The following is an 18,692-nucleotide window of genomic DNA, read 5'->3' as shown; positions in this document are numbered from 1 at the left end:
TCTCAGGGGTGGGGTGAGCAGCTCTGCAGGAGCAGGGGTCACAGCCCTCTGACAGCAAGGGGCAGGTGCTCCAGGATCCCAAATCCAGCATCCTGCAGCACTGCCAGCCCTTGGCCAGCAACAGGCGCCAGAGGATTCTGGAGAGAGTCGTGGCTGGGCTGGAAATGCTCTGGTAACTCTGGTAACTCTGGGACTGACTGCTCTGGTAACTCTGGTAACTAACTCTGGTAACTCTGGAACTGACTGCTCTGGTAACTCTGGACATTGACTCTGCTCTGTTAAATCTGTTAATTCTGGACACTGATTCTGCTCTGGTAACTCTGGACACTGACTCTGGTAACTCTGGTAATTCTGGTAACTCTGGACACTGACTCTATTCTGTTAAATCTGTAAATTCTGGACACTGGCTCTGCTCTGGTAACTGTTAACTTTGGACACTCACTGTTAACTCTGGTAATCCTGTTAACTCTGGGCACTGACTCTGCTCTGGTAACTCTGTTAACCCTGGCCCTGTCTCTGCTCTGTGCTGCAGATGGAGAACCCCAGCTGGCCTCCACCGTCATCGACACCATCATGGCTGGACTGCCTGGACCACGGGGAGCCCCGGGGCCCGTGGGGCCACCAGGTGACAGCCAGGGCTGGCAGGGTGGGCAGGGTGGCCACAGGCTGCTGATGGGAGAGGATGGGCAGTGGGTGCCTGCAGGGAGGGACGTGCTCCCTGCTGCAAGGGTGGCAAGAAATAACTGGGTTTTATCTGTTGATAGTGCCTGATTGTTTTACCTTTGTAAAATCTTGAGAAAGGGGCTGATTAAAAGCTGTCTGTCTGTCACTGCAGAGCTCCACCAAGCAGGGTCTGGCCAGATGCTCTGGGATGTCTATGAAGATTTTGGAGCCATTTTCACCAGTATAACTGAAATCAGAATCTGAGATGAAAATTCAGTGACAAGCCTTCTTTATCTCTGTGCTGATGGGTGCCTTAAATGATAATATTCCTGCAAACGTCAGCACTTCCCTGTATGATGCATATTTAGGAGTCAACTCCCATTAGTTGCAGAAAAGGCTTCTCCTTTCATTATGAGGGCCTTTCATTTATCCTTCAGTTCCTTTATTCTTTGACTTAAGCATTTGTATGGTGCATTAATGATTGAGGCTGATTCAGCTGTACTTGGTGAATAATGTCCACATTGTTTCATCTCAAGGATTGTGACAACTAAAGCAGAGAGGAGTATTGCTAAGTTCAGGCTAAGCAAATATCCTGTCTCCCATCTTCAGGTATAATTTAACAGCTACTGTTGAGATATAATTATTTTTCCAAAAGGAATGAATCTGTTAAGTGACTGTGTGAGACAAGTTGACCTGTTTAGATGGTGCTTAGCTCCTCCTGGAAGCAGCTCTCCTGTGGTACAGATTTTAAATTAATTTATTGGCAATGCAGTGAGTGAAGACCAAGAGAGAGCTTTGCTTTGCCCCATTCAGCCTCTCCTGGCCAAACCATCTCCTTCATGTTCACCATCAGCTTTCTGACAGCCCAGAGGGCCCAAGTGCAGCAGCCCTGGGCTTCCCTTCCACCTGGGATTGTTTCAGGAGCAGCACCTGCAGTGTCTCACTCTCCTTCAGCTGTTCCATGGATCTAGTTTAAGTTTTCTCAAAAGTTGCATTTTGAGGAATGGAAATGTGGATGTTACTGACATCCTTCCTGCCTCTTTTCAGCATTTTTTTCCTCCCAGAGCTCTGCCATGTCCCCTAGGGCATGGGGATGTATTCTGTCAGGATGTGGGTGTCCAGTAATCCAGTGTTTGATGAAGGGTTCTCACTGAGAGACTCAGCAGAACATAAAAGGAGGTGCATGCCTTTGGAATTTAGGGCTCTTCCTTCCAAGTCTCCTTAAAATTGTCTCCAATTATGATTCCCACCAGGGCCACCAGGTGCTTCAGGACCCAAAGGGCCCCCAGGACCCATTGGAGCCCCAGGATCACAAGTAGGTGCTTTGGGGTGAAGGGCAGAGGGGAGTCAGGGCTGAAACTTCATCTCTTTGCACAAGGAGGGGGAGTAATCTCAGATCTGCTGGTTTGTTCCCCTTGAAATTCTGTGGTGCAATTCCTTTTTCTCATTCTGGGTTGTGCTGAGAGGTTGAAATGGCTGTGCTTTCCAGAGTTTCCCTTAATCATGATAATGCATTGTGCTGCTGCTGTGTCAAAACATTTCACTGTGGCCTGAGTTGATGCAAAGGGTCTGACATGGGCTTTACTAACACAGTGACAAAAATACTGCATTTCCTCTGGGACACATAAAAAGAACAAAAATGCATCAATGGGAATTCACCAATTCCCCAGAGTGAACGTGTTAAACCTACTTTTCCAGACACAGCACTTTCATTCAAGAAAAAAATCACAAATTCCCACCAGTTTGATAATTTATTGATACAAACATGGAGAGGGGAGACAATAATGGAGTGGGAAAAATTCAGTCCAAAGAATTTTTGGTAGAAGAAGGGCACAGTACTCACATGGATGGAAAAAGCTGGTTAAACGGAAAGAAGTGAAGTCATGAATAGGAAACTGCCAAACTACTCCAAATTGTGGTTGGCTGATACAAAGGGACTCAGTTTTGGGAAGAATGTTGCTTAATGTGGAGGTAAAGCAGCAGCATCAAATTTTTCAAAGGAATCCCACATGACTGGAGAGCACTGAGAAAGGTTAAGTGACTTTGTAGAGGGATGTAACTCAGGTCTGATAAGAGGAGGTTTGGAAATAAATAGAGAAGATTTTTCCTATGTGTTTATTAACCACTTTGAAGAAGCAATGGACAACAGCTTAGGGAAAGTTTGCCAGGGTAGCAGAATCCTTTCAATTAGGGAATGCTCTGGAGAACAATGAGAAACTCCAGATAGATATGAGCACAGTGAGAGATTTGGCAGCCAAGTGACAGATGCAGTTTAACATCATTAAATACAAGGTAATTCACAATTCATAAGTAGATTCTGCAGCAGAGTCTGGCTCTTTGACACTCAGCACACACTGCAAATCTTTTATTTTTGCAATGTGGATTTCAGTGCTCTTGAGCATCCCTGTCTCTCTGTTGAGAGCTGTCAGGAGCAGAGGATGCTCGTGGGCTTTGTTCATGCTGTGTTTGACCCAGGGCCAAGCCTGGTCTGTGCCCTGCCTGTTTGGCAGCCCCAGGGAGCCTCCTAAACCAGCCTGAGTCTGAGTCCTTGGTGGGGAGCTCAGCTGAGCTCTGGTGAGCTTTGCTGGCTCCCAGCTGAAACTGGGAGAGGGCTCCTCCTCTGCACCCTGAAATCACCCTTAAATCAGCTCCTTGCGCTGAGCTCCTCACAGCAATGCTCCTTCCTCTGACCTAAAAACCTCTTTCTCTGGGTGCTGATATGGGATTTGGGGGGCTGTTCCTAACCAGGCTGGCTTAAATCCCCAGTGGGCTGGAGGAGAGCTCCAGACTCACTTCTGCAGCCTCCGGACAACCTGCAAGTCACTTGTGGTGGAAAAAAAAGCATCTTGTACATGGCTGCGGGGAGAAGGAGAGCTGACAGGCTGGATATAAACAAACAATATTGTTCTCTCTTGGTCTGGTTAATAACTGTGGCTTCTCTGGGTGGATAAGTTAAGAATTTGGATCGATTTCTGCAGAGCAGTTCAATTAGTAGAAATCTGGAGACTGTGCCCTTCTTAGCCATTGGTGACTGCTTTATAGATTTGTTCAACCCAGGGAGTAAAATTATTACCAGAGATTGGGCTTAATTTGAAAATTGTTTATTAGGGTGAGTGAATAGCTTCAAAATAATTTCCACTACACAATCCAATTAATTTTCAGGTATGTGTGCTTGCTCCTGCCACCCACTGAGGCAATTAAGAAGTGGGGGGAAGCAGTGGGGATTTTTAAGCTAAACATTCTACCCGTGTATTCATTTCTTCTTGGTAACTGAGAACAAGAACTGTCCTGTCATAGTGACCCAAAAAAATGTTACATCAAGGGGCCTGCAGTGCATTAAAAGACCCAAACAGAGAGATCTGCAGAAAGTGCAGGGCTCAGGATATCTGCAAACAGAGCTCCTGTTGTGCTTGCTTGAGGGAAAAAGAGAATCCAGCCCAATTGCTTAATGGGTGTATAAGCTGAGGATCATAGGGAAATGTGTTTACTACACCTACACAAAGGTTGCACAGTAGAAATTAATTCCTTCTCATTCTGCATCTCTTCTAGGGCTTGCCAGGATCTCCAGGACAGCCTGGACCAAAAGGATCCAAAGGAGACCGAGGAGAGAGAGTAAGGTTTTACATGAGAGATTCCCACAGCATCTGGGGGGCGAGGCCTTGGATTTATACACAGCACAGGGCTCACAGATGCAGTGGGACCACCAGCTTTAAATGCAGAATTTCTGGGGTTTCTGCACGAACCAAGATGAGGGTTTCCTGTACAGAGAGGGTTGAATTCCTTGCAAAGTCAGGTATTCCTCAAAGATATTCAGGTAGCAAAGACATGGTATATAAATGCCTGTGGAGACCAACTTTCTTCCAGCCAAAGCTGTTTAATGTGGAGTGTTTTGAGAGGTCTAACTGAACTCTTCCTTCTCTGGCACTAAAGCTTTAAAAACTCACCAGACTTCTCCTGAACCAAAGTCATTCCCCAGGTCAAATGGTGTTCTTAACATATGTGGAATACTGAAGTCATGTTCTTGATGTTTATGTGCCTCAGTCCCTAGTGGGCTGTCCAGTGCTGATAACTGAACACAGAACAAAAAGGCTGTTTGAATGTTATTTCCAAACTGGTAAAGTTTAGGAACTACCAGAGAAACATCTAACAAGGGGATAAATGTGTCAGATTCCCAGTCCAGCAGTCAAGCACTGGGAAGGGTTTGAAAGAGGCAGTTGGGCCTTTGGCTGCTTCTGTTCAGCTTAATTGCCAAAAAGTCATGGTCTTTGCAATCTCTGGGTGAGTCCAGGAGCAGAAAATCACTTGGGAGTGGAGCAGGTGAAGAGGATCATTCAGCCCTTGGGTCTGTGAAATGGGCACACAGAGAACCACTGAGACCCCAGGTGGATGGTTCAGACACCCCTTTAGGGCCCCCTGGGAATCTTCTCCCCTAGATAAGAAATCCTTCCTTAGGAAGACTCATACTAGAGAAATGTTCACCCCCCTGTAGACCCCCCGTGTTATCTCAGAGTTCTAACTGGTCTTTATCTCTTCAAACATTTGGTCACTTTGTACCTAAAACCTTAAAATAATTGGATAGCTTTCAACTTATAACTGTTATAAATGAGAAACAAAGTCTCTGTATTCAGCAAAATTTAGATCTATTTATTTTATACAGACAGAGCAATGCAAAGCTGGGGAAAATGTGAGGGGTCACTGCCCACTCCACTCTTCCACCCAACTTAGTTTGCAGCTCCCTTTTTATAGTCTGGTTTTCCTTGTAGTAATCAATAATTGTAACTGTTTTGTAAGGTAAGCAGTGGTGGTCAAAGAAACTTCCAAACTTCCTGTGGGACAGCTCGTGGGACAATTGGTCATGTAACCATCTGGTCTTGGCAGATAAAACAACAGGAGAAGTGGGAAGCCTGACCTTTAGCAGATAGTTTGTGATTGATCACACAAAGGCAGGAAATATCTGTTATATTTTAGTTTTGGGTGCTTGGTCCTGTTCTGATGTAAGAAATCACCTCCCTGAAAGACAGAGTGACTGTTGGTCATTTTATATAACACTTCCCTTGTGCAGCTCAGCCAGTTTGGCTTTGGCTGTAGAAACAGATTGCAGACTGATAGAGTTCTGGGACTAGAATTCAAGATTCTGATAGATAGCAAAACCTTAACTGGTGAGATGGATGCACAGATTACCAACTGCATCTCATTGACATTCAATTTTTTTTTCAGCTAAAAAAAAAATAGAAGGGCATGGTGTGTGGCAAAGTATCACATTTGCATCCTGGAAACTGATAAAACTCTTTCTCAAGGATTAATTTAACATTTTGCTGTAGTTTATGGTTGACCATATTACTAATATTACTACTAATATACCAGATTACTACTACACTTGTTTTAAACAAAACCTTGTTGCATTGTGTCCATTCACTCCAGACAGATCCCTTAGGATTTGGTTTTGTTCCCTCCTTGCTAGGACTTTAGAATTGTAACTCTCCTCTTAGGTTTGGAACAAATGAGATTTTCAAACATCAAAATGTCTTGATAAATAGAATAAAAACTCCCCATATTTCCTATCCATTCTCTGTTAGTGTGGAAAGGGAAGCTGACAGCTTTTTCTGTCAGAATTTCTGTGTGATGCTCTGTGTGCTTTTTGTCTTTTGTGAGTGTGGCTTTGAATGCTGGTTTTGACAACTACTGCTGCAGTTTTGGGTTTGGTGGGTACAAATGAGGGCTTGAGCTGAGGAGCTGTGCAGCTGCAAAGAAAAGCAGAGGAGGGGGGATTACAACATCTACTGGGATTTGAGAAAATGTTATTCTACATTCTTCCTGCCTAATGTGGGGGAGAACAGATGTGGAAGAGACCTGCAGCAGGCAGACACAGCCCTGGATGGCTCATCCCAAGCACTGCCAGGGAGGGAGGCTCCTGCATCTCCAGAGGAGCAGCCAGGGAGCCTGGGATCAAAGATACTGCCAGCATCCAGCCTAAATATCCTTTGATCCCCCCTAAGCTGATAACATCCTTTCTGTTCCTCCTGGACGTGCAGCACAGCCTGTTTTGTATTTTCTGTGTGGTGTTGTGCTCCTTTCTGTGATTTTTTTCTCTTGCCTGTGCTTTTACATGAGCTTTGCTCCCTCCAGTGAAGAATCCAAATATTTCCCTTTGAAGGTACTGGGAGAACCTGACAGACCAGAGCTCTCCCTGTCCCTTGGGGCCTTTTCCTGGTGCTGCCAAGGCATCCCATAGGAATTCAGTGCCCAGTGGGAATGTTCTGTAGGTGCCCCTTGGTTTTATACAAATTCGGTCAACACAAACCCAGCAGCTCTCCCTTTCTACTGCAGAAATCTTCCACCATTTGTGTAGTTTTTTTGGGGAAAAAGGATGGGTTGGTTGCTGTGTCTACAAGAGAACCAGGGGAAATATGTGGCTGCTTCATTAATGGATTTCTAGAAATGCTTTTATATTTTGCCTTTTCTTTCCAGGCTCCTGCTTTCTCACTAAATAACCTGTAACTGTTCTCCTGGTCAGGGGTTCTAACCTGTCCCAGCTGCTGCAGGGTGGGAAACCAGCACTGTGGAGGAAAACAGGGGGAAAAAAAGATGTTCAGCTCAATGGCATTTAATTCTGCCCCAAACCAACATGTTCAAACTGTTTCTATTAAAAAAAGGAACAAAAACCCCTCACTGAGAACAATGTGAAAATTAGCACAGCAGGAGAAAGAAACAAACCAACCAAAATATTGTACCTGTGTTTTGATCAGTGGCTGTGGGCTGTGTGTGGAGCAGGAGCAGATTAAATCAGTGCTCAGTGGGAGTCCTGGGCTCTGTTCTGGCTGGGGCAGCAGCAGCCCATGGTTCCTGCCAGAGAGAAGAATGCAGTGTCTTTGTAAGGAACCAATCTCCAGCCAAATTCCTTCCTGGTATAATGTAACTGACTGCTGGAAAGTTCAAAAAACCTGCTAATCTTCTTACAGAGAGGGCACTGAGCTCAGGAGCTCCCCTCCAACCCAGCTCCTCCAGAGTCTGATGGGATTTGGAGCTGATACTTGACAGAAAACCAAAACCCCTTTTGCTGTGTCTAAATGATAATGTCAAGGGAGATTTTTTTTCCCCACATTATCCCAAGTGTAAGGTTTTTTCATTAAGCCATCTTAATTCCAGTAGTAAAAATTACACTGTGTTCTTGTCAAGTGGCAAAGTATCTCCTAATGACAGTGCCTTTATTTCCAACAGGGGCAAGCAGGTCTGCCTGGAGAGAGGGGCATTAAGGGATTTCCTGTAAGTGCTGCACTCCTGGGGGTGCCAGGCTCAGGTGGGCTCAGTGCCTGGCACTGTGGCTGCTCTGCTGGCTCCACCTGTTCCCTCAGTTAACAAATCCCTCTGCAGATGAGACATCCCCTGGTGTAAAGCAGTGGCCAGGAGGGCATCACCCCAGCACAGGGGCTGTGCTTTGCCTGCACATCCCCCTGGCCAGAGCTGGGCACACACAGCAGCTCCTGGCACTGCCAGAGCCCAAAGTGGCCACAGTGAAACAGCTCAAGGTCCATCAGCTGCTCTCAACTCCCTCCTGCACCTCAGCTGGCCAAGCTGAGCTGCAAACCCTGTGATGAGATTAAGAGATGGCTCCAAATGAGTTTTTGGCAATACCTGAACAGATGCACAGAGATGTCTGCCCTGGCACATGTGGCCAGAGCAACCAAATTAATGGTGATGCAGGCTGGCTGAGAGATCTAGAGGAGAAAATTTGGGGTTTTTTTTGGCTGGCAGCTTCCAGAGAAGTCCCTGAGCCTCTGGGAGGGTTCTTATCTCTCTTCCTTGGTTCCATCTCATCATTCATACCATTCACACACACAACCTTTTCTTTGGTCCTTCCTCCTGTGCTCACCTCTTTGCAAATATCTCAGGGATGTCCAACAAGCTGGAGGAGCCCAAGCCCTTCCACTCTATTTTAGATTGTTAGTTTTGTTCCATGTTTAGCTTAGAGTGGTTTAATCTCTCCCTGTCATCTGCTCTTCAGAAAGTGCATGAACTTCCTGGCTGGGGGAAACTTGAGAGCAATGTTCACAGCACAGAGAGATCTTTGTTCAAGAAAAGCTTAATGAGCATCTTCAGAGGCAGAAAGTGATGTGACTAATTAATGAAAGCAGAATGGATGAATTTTCTGTTCTAAATGAACATGAAAACATGCATGTTTGGGGGAAAGGAGCAATTTCTCTGTAGTTTAGCATACAATGTTCATTGGGAGCCCAATGAGGTGTCTGTGGCCTTGCTGGGGCCCAGGCCATGGCAGGAGGCTCCTCCTGCAGCTTGGCCACTCCTGGACAAGTTCCTTTGTGTTAGAAGTGTGGTGAGCTCCTGGGAAGCTGACAGGAGCCAAGGCAAAGCTCAGGAGAGCACTTTGGCCCTTGGCATGAAGTGCCAGTCCATGTGTTCTCTGAAATGCTCCTTTAATTTGCTCCTTTGGTGGGGGGGATCCAAGGGGTCCTGGAAGGGTCTCAGCCACATATAACCAAGTTTCCCTTCCTTTGTTTTAGGGTGAACCAGGCAAGAAGGGTGAGGAAGGTGACAAAGGTGCTGATGTAAGGATTTTCTACTGTTTTACTTTCATTTTTGTCACTTTGCCATATTCCCTTTGACTGGTGGGTTTGGGTGGGAGCAGAGGGTGAATCCACAGTGAAATGTGCAGAGCAAGTGAGGATGTGAGCCTTGGGTTTGAATTTAATGTGTGCCAGAAATCCTGGTCTGTGAGGTTTCCTTGGCCATGCTCTTGAACACCTCAGTCCCCAGAGGTTGTTCTGTCACATGGAGCTGGTTGGGAATTCCTTCCTGTTGTCCTTCCCCTCTGCTGAGGGACAGACTCCCAGAAGGGATCAAACTGCATCTGCAGAGCTTTGGAGTTCTCCCATCCCTGCTCTCAATCCCTGAAATACTTCCCAACATCTCTTTGGCCCTTCAAGCCACACCTAAGGTGACAAGGACAACAAACTACAGCCTGAGAGTATGAGGAGCTCTTGGAACAGGGACTTCTCCTGCACTCCCACATGGGAGCTATCTCCTCTTTTGCATCTTTTCGTTTTTAAACATCCCCACTGCAGAGTTTGGTGCTGTGAGAGTAACATGATGGACAAACAGCCTGTTCTGTACCACATCCCAACGTTAGTTGTGTTTCCTTTCCTGCAGGGGGAAGGTGTCCAGCAGCTTCGAGAGGCTCTGAAGATTCTTGCTGAGAGGGTGTTAATCCTTGAGCACATGATAGGAATTCATGGTAAGCACTGCTAAGGTTTTCTGATGGTCAAACACCCTCCCACCCTCCTGAGCTCTCTGGTGTCTGCTCAAGCCACATTTTCAAAACTATACCATGACTTAAGGGTGCTTAGAACTGCTGAGTTCCACCAGCAGTACTTCTCTGGCTTTCCAGTAGCAGGTGAAATGACCCTTACATGATTTTTGTTACACTCAGGCAGCCAAGTCACGAGCAGCAGCTCAAGCCATGTGGCACAGATCATCCAGCAGCTTCCCACAGAGCTGCTTGTTCAAGTCTTTAGGCCAGATCATTTAATCCTGTTAACAGCATCTTCCAAGTGACTTGAACACCAGTGAGGCCCTTGCCTTGTGCAGCACCATGTTCTGCAGAGAAAGCCCAGACAGTGCTGCCCTGTCACCCTGAAAATCACTGATCCCTGAGCGTTTTGTGATCACAACTTACATGAAACCTATTTTCACAGTACATTCAGATAGATTATTGTGATCTATTGAGGCTGTTGGCTCTCCCATGGCTGGTGCAGTGTGTACATCCTCCCTTAAAGAATGTTCTCTTCCCTTACCCACAGTGTGCTCTTGGTTATTGTCACAGGAGTTGGTTATTGTCACACTGCTCCTTTGGGGGTAGCTGAGGATCAATTGTCTCCCAGCTGTGCCAGTTTCTCCCCTTTCAAAAACACACTTAGAGGCAAAATTTTTGGCTCTGCTATCCCAGCCTGTGAGCAGCAAACCTGTTCCTTGGCACTGACCAAGTCCCAGAGCACTTTTCTGTCCTTGACATGTGGAACCTCATTCCTGGCCTTGCTTGTGAGCCCATCTCACACCTCCCCTCAGATCAGCATCCACTCATGTTGGGATGTGCCCTTTGGATGTTGATTTAAGCTGTGGAAATGCTAAACAGCTAAAATGCCCAGCAGTCCTGACAATGCCTCACTACACAGTAATGATGCACTGGATGTCTGGAGCCAGCAGTGCTGGGATGGAATTGCTGCTGGACCCTTCCAGTGCCAGGGCATGGCTGGCCTGGAGCCTGTTCTGCTCTGCTCTGCTCTGCTCTGCTCTGCTCTGTTCTCTCAGCTCTGTTCTGTTCTGCTCAGTGGCCTCGTGCTCTTGGAGGCTCCAAGTGCTATTTCCAAAAGCAACAGGCAGCAACAGTGTAAGATTTTTGGGAAACCCTGAATCATAACCCCATGATCCAACCACACTCCCCCTGACCTTACCTCTGCACTAATCCTGCTTAGATTCACATTTTCATTCCAAGGGTAGAAAAATATATTTTTTTATGCTGCTTTGCTTTGAGCTGGTGGAAGTACCACTCAAATTCTGAGGCAGCAATGGGATGATCTCCAGGGAAGAGGGAAAGGGGGTTCCCTGGATGAGTCCATAAAAACAGGGTATTTACAGGACCCAGCACCTGGACCTCCTTTGGCTCTTACTTTGTACCTTCATTTATAGTGGTATAAAGCAAAAAGTCACCTCTTTAGGAATCTTCTGTAGACCCTGGACTGGGGTCCACACAGCAGAGCTGCCTGGTTTAGCTATTTTTCACATTCTGTTTGGAAATACAGCAGACACAAGGCATCTGCTGCTGTTATTTTGAAACAGTCATTTCAGCAAACCATTTGTATTGATCTGTTACTGCTTGGGATGGAGATGAGTTATTTACACCCATGTGTACTTCTATACCAGTGTAACTGCATCAGCAAAAATGGATGTTTTTTAATTCTGCACTGGGGTTAGGTCATATTTAAACACCTATATTGTAGGACTTTAGAGGTTTTTTAGTCCCATAAGTATTGATAATTGTATTCCTACTCTGTGCTTCCAAAATAATTCCATTCTTTCACTTCACACATAAAAATACTGTTTAGAAAGGGAACTTGGAAAGTAAGGCATATTTTCCTTGTGCAATTATATTCATCTTTGTGTATATGGTTAAAAAAGCTCCAACAAACAAAAAGAAAAATACATAAAATAACAAAAAATATTTTCCTTGAGCACAGACCTCCCTGGACTGAAAAGCAGCACAGGGGTTTAAATCACCCAGCACCAACTGTCTGGTGATGTTCCCAGTGTAGGTGTCAAGGATTTGACCACAGGCCTGGGGCAGCCCAGCTTTAAAACCCCACTCAGAAATGCCAATCCCATGCTCTCATTTTCCCAAGAAATGTCCCACTGAGTGTGCTTTCCAAAACCACAGCCACCCAAGCAACAAGCAAAACAAGCCAGCAAACAAAGCTCTTCTCTGCCCTGGGAGGGCAGGGGGAGCTGCAGAGAGCAGCCCAGCAGGACACAGCAATGGTTTGGCAGGGTTTGGTGCCAGCAGACAGAGCCCAAATCCTCTGGCAGCCAAAAAACTCCCTGGAAACAGAAACTCTGCCTCGTGGGATCACAGCAGGGCTGGCACCTTGGGCTCCTGGAGGGAAACACAAACATCCAGCTTTGGAGGCAGAAGGAAGAAGAAATTGGGGCATTGGAAATGATGAGGCAGATCAAGGCACCAGCATCTGCTGCTGAGGACAGCCCAGAGCATTTAATGTACTGTGGTGTATTTAATTTGTTTGGAGGGAAGAGCAGGAGGCTGTTACCTGGGGGGTCTCAGCCACCACCCATTCCCAGCATTATTGCTGCTCTGGCTGCAGCCCAGGGTGGGTCAGTCCTTCCACTCAATCCTCTCAGTGCCCCCAAATGTCCTTTGCTAGGAGTGAAATGGTACTTACACCCTAAAAGCATCAGTGCCCATCGACCACCAGCTCATCCTCCAGCACCAGGAGTCTGTGGGCAGTGCTGAGTAATTGCTGCAGTCCAAGTAAATTCATAATTAATAAAAAAGCAGCACTTTAGAAATGAAACTGAGAGGAATGAGGGATTTGTCTTTACAAACGAGCTGTGGGTCTGCTGGTAGATAAATCCAGCATTGAGAGATAAAAGAAACAATGGGAAGGATTCCACTGATTGATGAGTGGAAAAAGAGATTGGCCTTTACAAACAAACTGTAGGTTTGCTGATAAATTAAATTGGATATTGAAAGATGAAAGAAGCAATGGGGAAAAACCATGAATTCTATAAGAATTAAAAATTAAAAGGGAGGGTTGTACATTAGAGGGGAATCTCAGGTATCAGGTGTTCTGGGAAGTCTGTACCCCTCAAGTACCTCAGCCAGTAGGGAAAGAGAGAGGGAAATGTGGCTGGGAAATTAGGATAAAAGGAGGCTGCATTCTCCAAAAACTGGAGAGATCCCAGGGGAATGCCCCATGGCCTCTCCTTTTATTCAAATAAAGTTACAGGACTCCTCTGTCTCCTTTTTGGACATAAACCTCTGGTGTTTGTGGATTAATTTCCCTGACAAAGCTACAAAGGAGAGCAGGCCCTGCAGTAAGGAGCCCTTACCCCAAAGAGTTCAGGCAGAGCAGAGGGGAAACATCAAATGCAGGAGCAGTGTGATGTGGGATACTGGTGAAAGCCAGGGAGAGATGCAGTGTGAGTTTTCTCAAGCTGCTGAAAGGAAAACAGATGAGAAGGAGTTAATAACAGAGATTAGCACCTGCTGGAGGCATGAGAGATGGGATATTTTGGTAAAAGCACGTTTGCAAGGGGTGTTACCTTCCTTGGACCAACCAGTTTGTCTCAATCCTCAGTTCCACCATCTAGTCTATAAAACTGTGGTAGCTTCTTTAATAAAGGGCTTTGCATTTCTTCTGCCTCAGAAGGAAGTTGTGTGTTGCTGTTTTCTTTCCCTGGCTTTCACCAGTATCCCCCAGTGATGGCAGCAGCCCCAAAGCTGCAGGGAGAGCACACAGGAGGGAGCACAGTGCTCCTGGAGGAGGAACCACTCAGAAGGGCCCACGAGGGTCTCCTCAGCCCCTGTTAAATAGTGCTCTCCCATGACTTTCTCTCCTTACAGACTCTTTGTCTTCCATTGAGCCAGGCTCTGGACAGGATGGGGTCCCAGGCTCCCCCCTGAGAAGCAGCATCAAGATCAAGCGAGGAGGACCCCGGCAGCCCCCAGCCCACCAGATCCTCTCTTCCCTGCTGGAGGAGGGTGAAGCCAGGAGGAGAAGCCACAGGATGAAGTAGGAGCATCTCTGTGCCCTCCCTGCCTGCTCTCCAGTTAAAGATACAGTACAGTGTTCATTGCACCCTGCAGAGGGGGTGAGTTGCTGGCTGGGTTTCCTTCCCTGGCCAATGCTGAGCCCTGATTGCAGGGAATGATTTATCCATAGCTCTGAGATTTTTCCTTGGTTTTGTTGTTTGGGAATAGCAGTTGTCAGGTGTCTCAGAAGCTGCCTGCACAAGTGACACCCCCTGGCTGTGCCTCAAGGCTTTAACCCTGCCCTTGCTCCCTCACTGCCCCTGACAGTCACTCAGTAAAGCTCTGCTTACCTGGCCCATCCATCCCACCCAGACCCAAAGCCAAGCTCAGCCTTGTCCATTGCTGCAGTTGGAGGATCTGCTTTTATTTCCTGTGTTGGTGTCACACTGACTTCAGGTGTGACTTCCACAGGCCAGGAAAGCATGACCTGCAAGGATTTCTTTTAAACAAAGAACAAATTAGAATATAAAGTACATTTTAAAGTATTACTCTGAAAATTCAGGTGGCTCTCTGGACTTTAGCAACAAAATCCTGGCTTTTCATCTTGCTAATTGCATGTTAGGGACATTATTTCTATTTGTGGTTGGCTAAACAAGGACTTTTAATGCAAATGCTCATGGCAACATTGGCTTTCTGTCTATCTTCACAGAGTTTAGACTCTTTCTGTGAAAACACAGAGCAGTTTGCATGAGCTATGATGGAATTGTGCAAGAATTTTCCCATACTGTGTTCAGCTTGTGCATACATCCAGAGATAATTAATTTAAGTGGTGGCAGTAACTATTCACAGAAAAGGATATTTTGCAATAGTTTCTTAATCCTACAGCAATCAGGAAAAATGTTTTCACAGTGTTTTGTTTTAATCTTGTGAGTAAATCCTTGCCACTTGGATGTGGAGACAGTGTAGTAGCAAAGCACAGCCTAGGGAATTAGAGTCTTGTCAAGAGCTTATCTTGCACTGGGAGTTAAATACAGAGGAATTTTACCTTTTGCAATAACTCATTATTTTAGGGGAAGTACCAGCTTCCAGGTTTAAGAGGTTGAACCTGCCCTTCAGTGGCAAATGAATCACTGCACCTGCTGTGCTAACCTGGACAAGCTGATGTCATTCATGTGAACAGTGGTTTTTGTTAGAAGGAGGAGATTCATCAACAAAGCTGACTGGACTATTTTTTTAATTTTTAATTCCCACTTTCTGACAGTTTTCAAATTCAGCCCAGGACAAAAGTGAGCAAATTGAGCTGTGTCTTTGCCCCTCTGTCTCTGGTTCCTGTGCAGGACACAGCTGTGAGAGCAGCTGGGCTGCACTGCTGCAGAGGCTGTGCCAGAGCTTTCCAGAGAAAACACTCTACACTCCCTGTCTTCACCCCAGGTGATCTTCCCAAGGCAAAGCCCACTGGAAATGAGGCTAAAAATGGAGGAGCTCTGCCAGCCCAGCATTAGCCACACATTAAATTGACTGGCCATATACATACACACCCAGCACTAACTCTAAACCCAGCATTAACTCTAAACCCAGCACTAACTCTAAACCCAGCACTAACTCTAAACCCAGCACTAACTCTATAATAGGCCCACGTTTTTTTGGTTTTTGTTCTCTGTTTGTGGCCAGCCAAGCAAGGTGCAGCCATGGGAACATTCTTGGAATAACCATTCCATCTAAGCATTAAATGTCCAAAAAAAGGCTGTTTCCTCATTTACAGGCTGATTCCTGTGCAGGAATTGAGAAGTACTTGGGTACCTCTGTGGTGAATTGGGACCATCTTGGTCTGGATCAGATGGACACTCCAAGGCCTCACTGGTGGCTTCCAGGAGATGAGTCAGCCTGTTGGTGTTGGAAAATCAGGCCTGAGGAGTGAGGAGAAATCTCAGTTCAGTCTAAACCTGTGCCTGGGCAGGCTGGTGCCAGCTGCAGCCAAGGCCAGAGGAACAATCTGTCCTCATGGCAGTTCAGGACCAAACCCAACCAAAGGCATCTTTGGGAAATGGGGAAATCCATTTCACTGGTCCTGCAGCTACAGGGTTGGATTTGGGGAAGAGGGAATGCAATGAGGCCACTTTTACTTCCCTGACATTTCAGAGGCTTCACACTGAACTGAAAGAGAAATCTTTCTTCCTCCAAGCCTGTCTTCTGAATTCAGAGCTATTGCATGAGCTTGGTGAGTGCTGATGCTTTAGTCACTCACATTGCTGAGGCATTCATACTGACAAGGATTTGGAATTTTATATTATTTAAAACAAATTACTGGCAAGATGAAAGGAAAATTTAATGGAAGTTGTTTGCAATTAATCCTGCCAAGTCAATTGTCAAAAGGCTGTTTAGGTTTGGGTTGAGGCCACTTTAATTCTTGATAGTATGAGCTATGTAATTTTCTTCTCCTTCCTTTGTTTAGCTCCATCTCTCTGATGAGGTACTGTATCTTTAATTGGGGGGCAGCAGGATTATACCAGATGGACTTTCTGTCTCTGCTGGGGTTTCATTCCTCTCCACTCACACGAGGGCTGGACCACACTGTTGTGCCACCCCAGTTTAATTCCATTTAAAGGTGAGCACAGCCTCACACACTGGCATTAATGCTATTGATGACCAAGCAAACCACCCCAACCACATTCTCCATCATGGGCAGGATCCTGAGGTTCATTCCAGCCAGGGCATATAATGCTTCTTGCCATGTCTATGTAACTTAGGGGATTTATTTTGAATGCGTGCTCATTTAGAAATATATTTTAATTGAAATGTTTAGTGCTTTATCTTACATACATACTGTGCAATACCATAGTGTGTTCTTTTCCTTTTTTTTTTTTTTTTTTTTTTTTCTTCTAAGACTTTTTTGAAGTTCTTGATGTTTGTTTGAGCTCCAGTGTGTTTTTGACTTGGATCAGCTCTGGTAGTAGTAGTGTTTTCCTTGCCCTGAGCTAACCAGAAGCAGCACATTGCACAACCAAAACCCTTTGCAAGTCATGCAGCATCACATTCACCAGCAGCCTGGAACTCCTGGGAGGCAGGGAATGCTCCTCTCCACAGGGTCTCATTTGCACTTACTGTAGGGAATTGATAGCAACCCAGGGAAATGGAATAAACCAGAGAGGAGAGCCCTCACCTGCTCCCACCAAACTCCACAGTCATTTGTCATCAATTTCACAGGAACAGGCACTAGAGGTCAGATCCAGCCCTGCAGCAGCAGGTGAAGGGCTGTGGCTCTGCTCCAGGCTCTGAGCACTGGGACAGGGGTGCCTGAAGTCAGTCAGCTCTGGAATTCCCTCCTGATCCAGTGACTGGAAACCCATCCTCTCCACGTTTACAGCTTGTCTGACCCAAGACATTCCACTGGGGTGCAGGGGTTCAGCCACCCAGATCTCTGTGATTTCTTGGTTTCCTGTGAAACCAAGGGACTAAAGGTGCTATAGTTGTTCACAAGGCACATTCCCAGCACTGAAGGAAAGGGTAACTTGTTCAGCAGTCATTTTACACAGTGCCTTTTTTATTTATATCAGTGTGTTCTGTATGTGTGCTGATGGCCCTGGGGATCAGCTTTACAACAACAAATTTGGTCTTTCCTAGGGCAGCCACAGGCAGTATCTTGCAATCATGTGTAATTTCTTAACTTAGAGCAAGAATAAATCTCGTCTGACAGGATGAACTCATTTATGGCAGGCTTCAATGTTTGTTGTAAACACAACCTGTTTGTGCCACCTCTTGCATGGTTACTTATCTGTTTTCATATTGCTATGTTATTGTTCAAAATATCTATTTCTCTTTATTTGCTATGGGGTTTGTTACTGTATATGGAATGTTTTGTACTCAGCATTTTCGTATGGAGCAGAGTGGGAACAGTATTCAAGGACCCACAAATACCAAAGACCTTTCATGTAATGCACTGAGAAATAAACTTACTGTAAATGAAAGTCATGTCAGGTGTCCTCTATTTACAAAGTTCAGAGCAAGTTCAAGCAAACTGCAGCCTGAAATCAGGGCAGCTGCTTTTCCTTCCTGACATCTCAGCCTTCTCCTTGGGAAAGCTCCTTTGCAGGGCTCTTAAAAACAAGATGTGCCTGAAGGTCCTGCTGCTGGCACCTGCTGTGGGCAAAAAGGGCCTTTCTTGCCTAAAACAGCTGAGGTTCCCTGCCCTTGGTGGGACTGACTCCTCAGGTGTTGGACAGAGAGATCTGTCCAGGACACACAGAGTCACCTCTGCATTCCCAGGCACCAGACCCAAACCTGGGGGACACATCCCAAATCCAGGAGCTCACCCCAAACCAGGGGACACATCCCAAACCAGGGGGACACATCCCAAATCCAGGAGCTCACCCCAAACCTGGGGGCACATCCCAAACCTGGGGGCACATCCCAATCACAGGAGCTCATCCCAAAGCCAGGGACAGCTCCTGCCCTCGTGGGGAGGTTTCAGCTCCTCGTTCAGCCTCTCAGGTCACATCCCCTTTGAGCACCTTGCTGTGCAGTGCAGTGAGGCTCTCCCAGACCTGGCAGATTCCTCCTGCAGGAATTTTGTGTCAGGGAGGGCACCCACAGGATGGCTGCAGCAGATTGTGAGGGGGAAAAGCCAGACAGAGATTTGTGCTCTGCCCAGCAGTGTAAATTAAAATTTCTGATATTTGCAGTGTTCCTCACTTCCCCAGAAGTTTCCTCACAGTTCAAGGAGGTCGAGTTGGCTCAGCTAAGACACCAAGGG

General features: G+C 46.2%; 1 protein-coding gene across 2 annotated transcripts in view; it reads left to right on the top strand.

Moving 5' to 3' along the window:
- Positions 1 to 17,874, top strand: part of COL26A1 (collagen type XXVI alpha 1 chain) — a 165,893-nt gene extending 148,019 nt beyond the window's left edge. The window contains exons 9-15 of one of the 2 annotated variants that reach the window (XM_056506932.1): positions 533 to 625; positions 1,917 to 1,978; positions 4,213 to 4,275; positions 7,882 to 7,926; positions 9,183 to 9,227; positions 9,829 to 9,913; positions 13,814 to 17,874. In XM_056506932.1, the coding sequence (XP_056362907.1) occupies positions 533 to 625; positions 1,917 to 1,978; positions 4,213 to 4,275; positions 7,882 to 7,926; positions 9,183 to 9,227; positions 9,829 to 9,913; positions 13,814 to 13,986 (566 nt within the window). In that variant the 3' untranslated portion in view covers positions 13,987 to 17,874. The remainder of the gene's footprint in view (positions 1 to 532; positions 626 to 1,916; positions 1,979 to 4,212; positions 4,276 to 7,881; positions 7,927 to 9,182; positions 9,228 to 9,828; positions 9,914 to 13,813) is intronic. The other variant, XM_056506931.1, reaches the window with a different exon arrangement.
- Positions 17,875 to 18,692: the final 818 nt, after the last annotated feature.

This window comes from Oenanthe melanoleuca, chromosome 19, assembly GCF_029582105.1.
Source record: "Oenanthe melanoleuca isolate GR-GAL-2019-014 chromosome 19, OMel1.0, whole genome shotgun sequence".
NCBI lineage: Eukaryota > Metazoa > Chordata > Aves > Passeriformes > Muscicapidae > Oenanthe > Oenanthe melanoleuca.
This window is presented reverse-complemented; position numbering and strand designations above follow the sequence as displayed.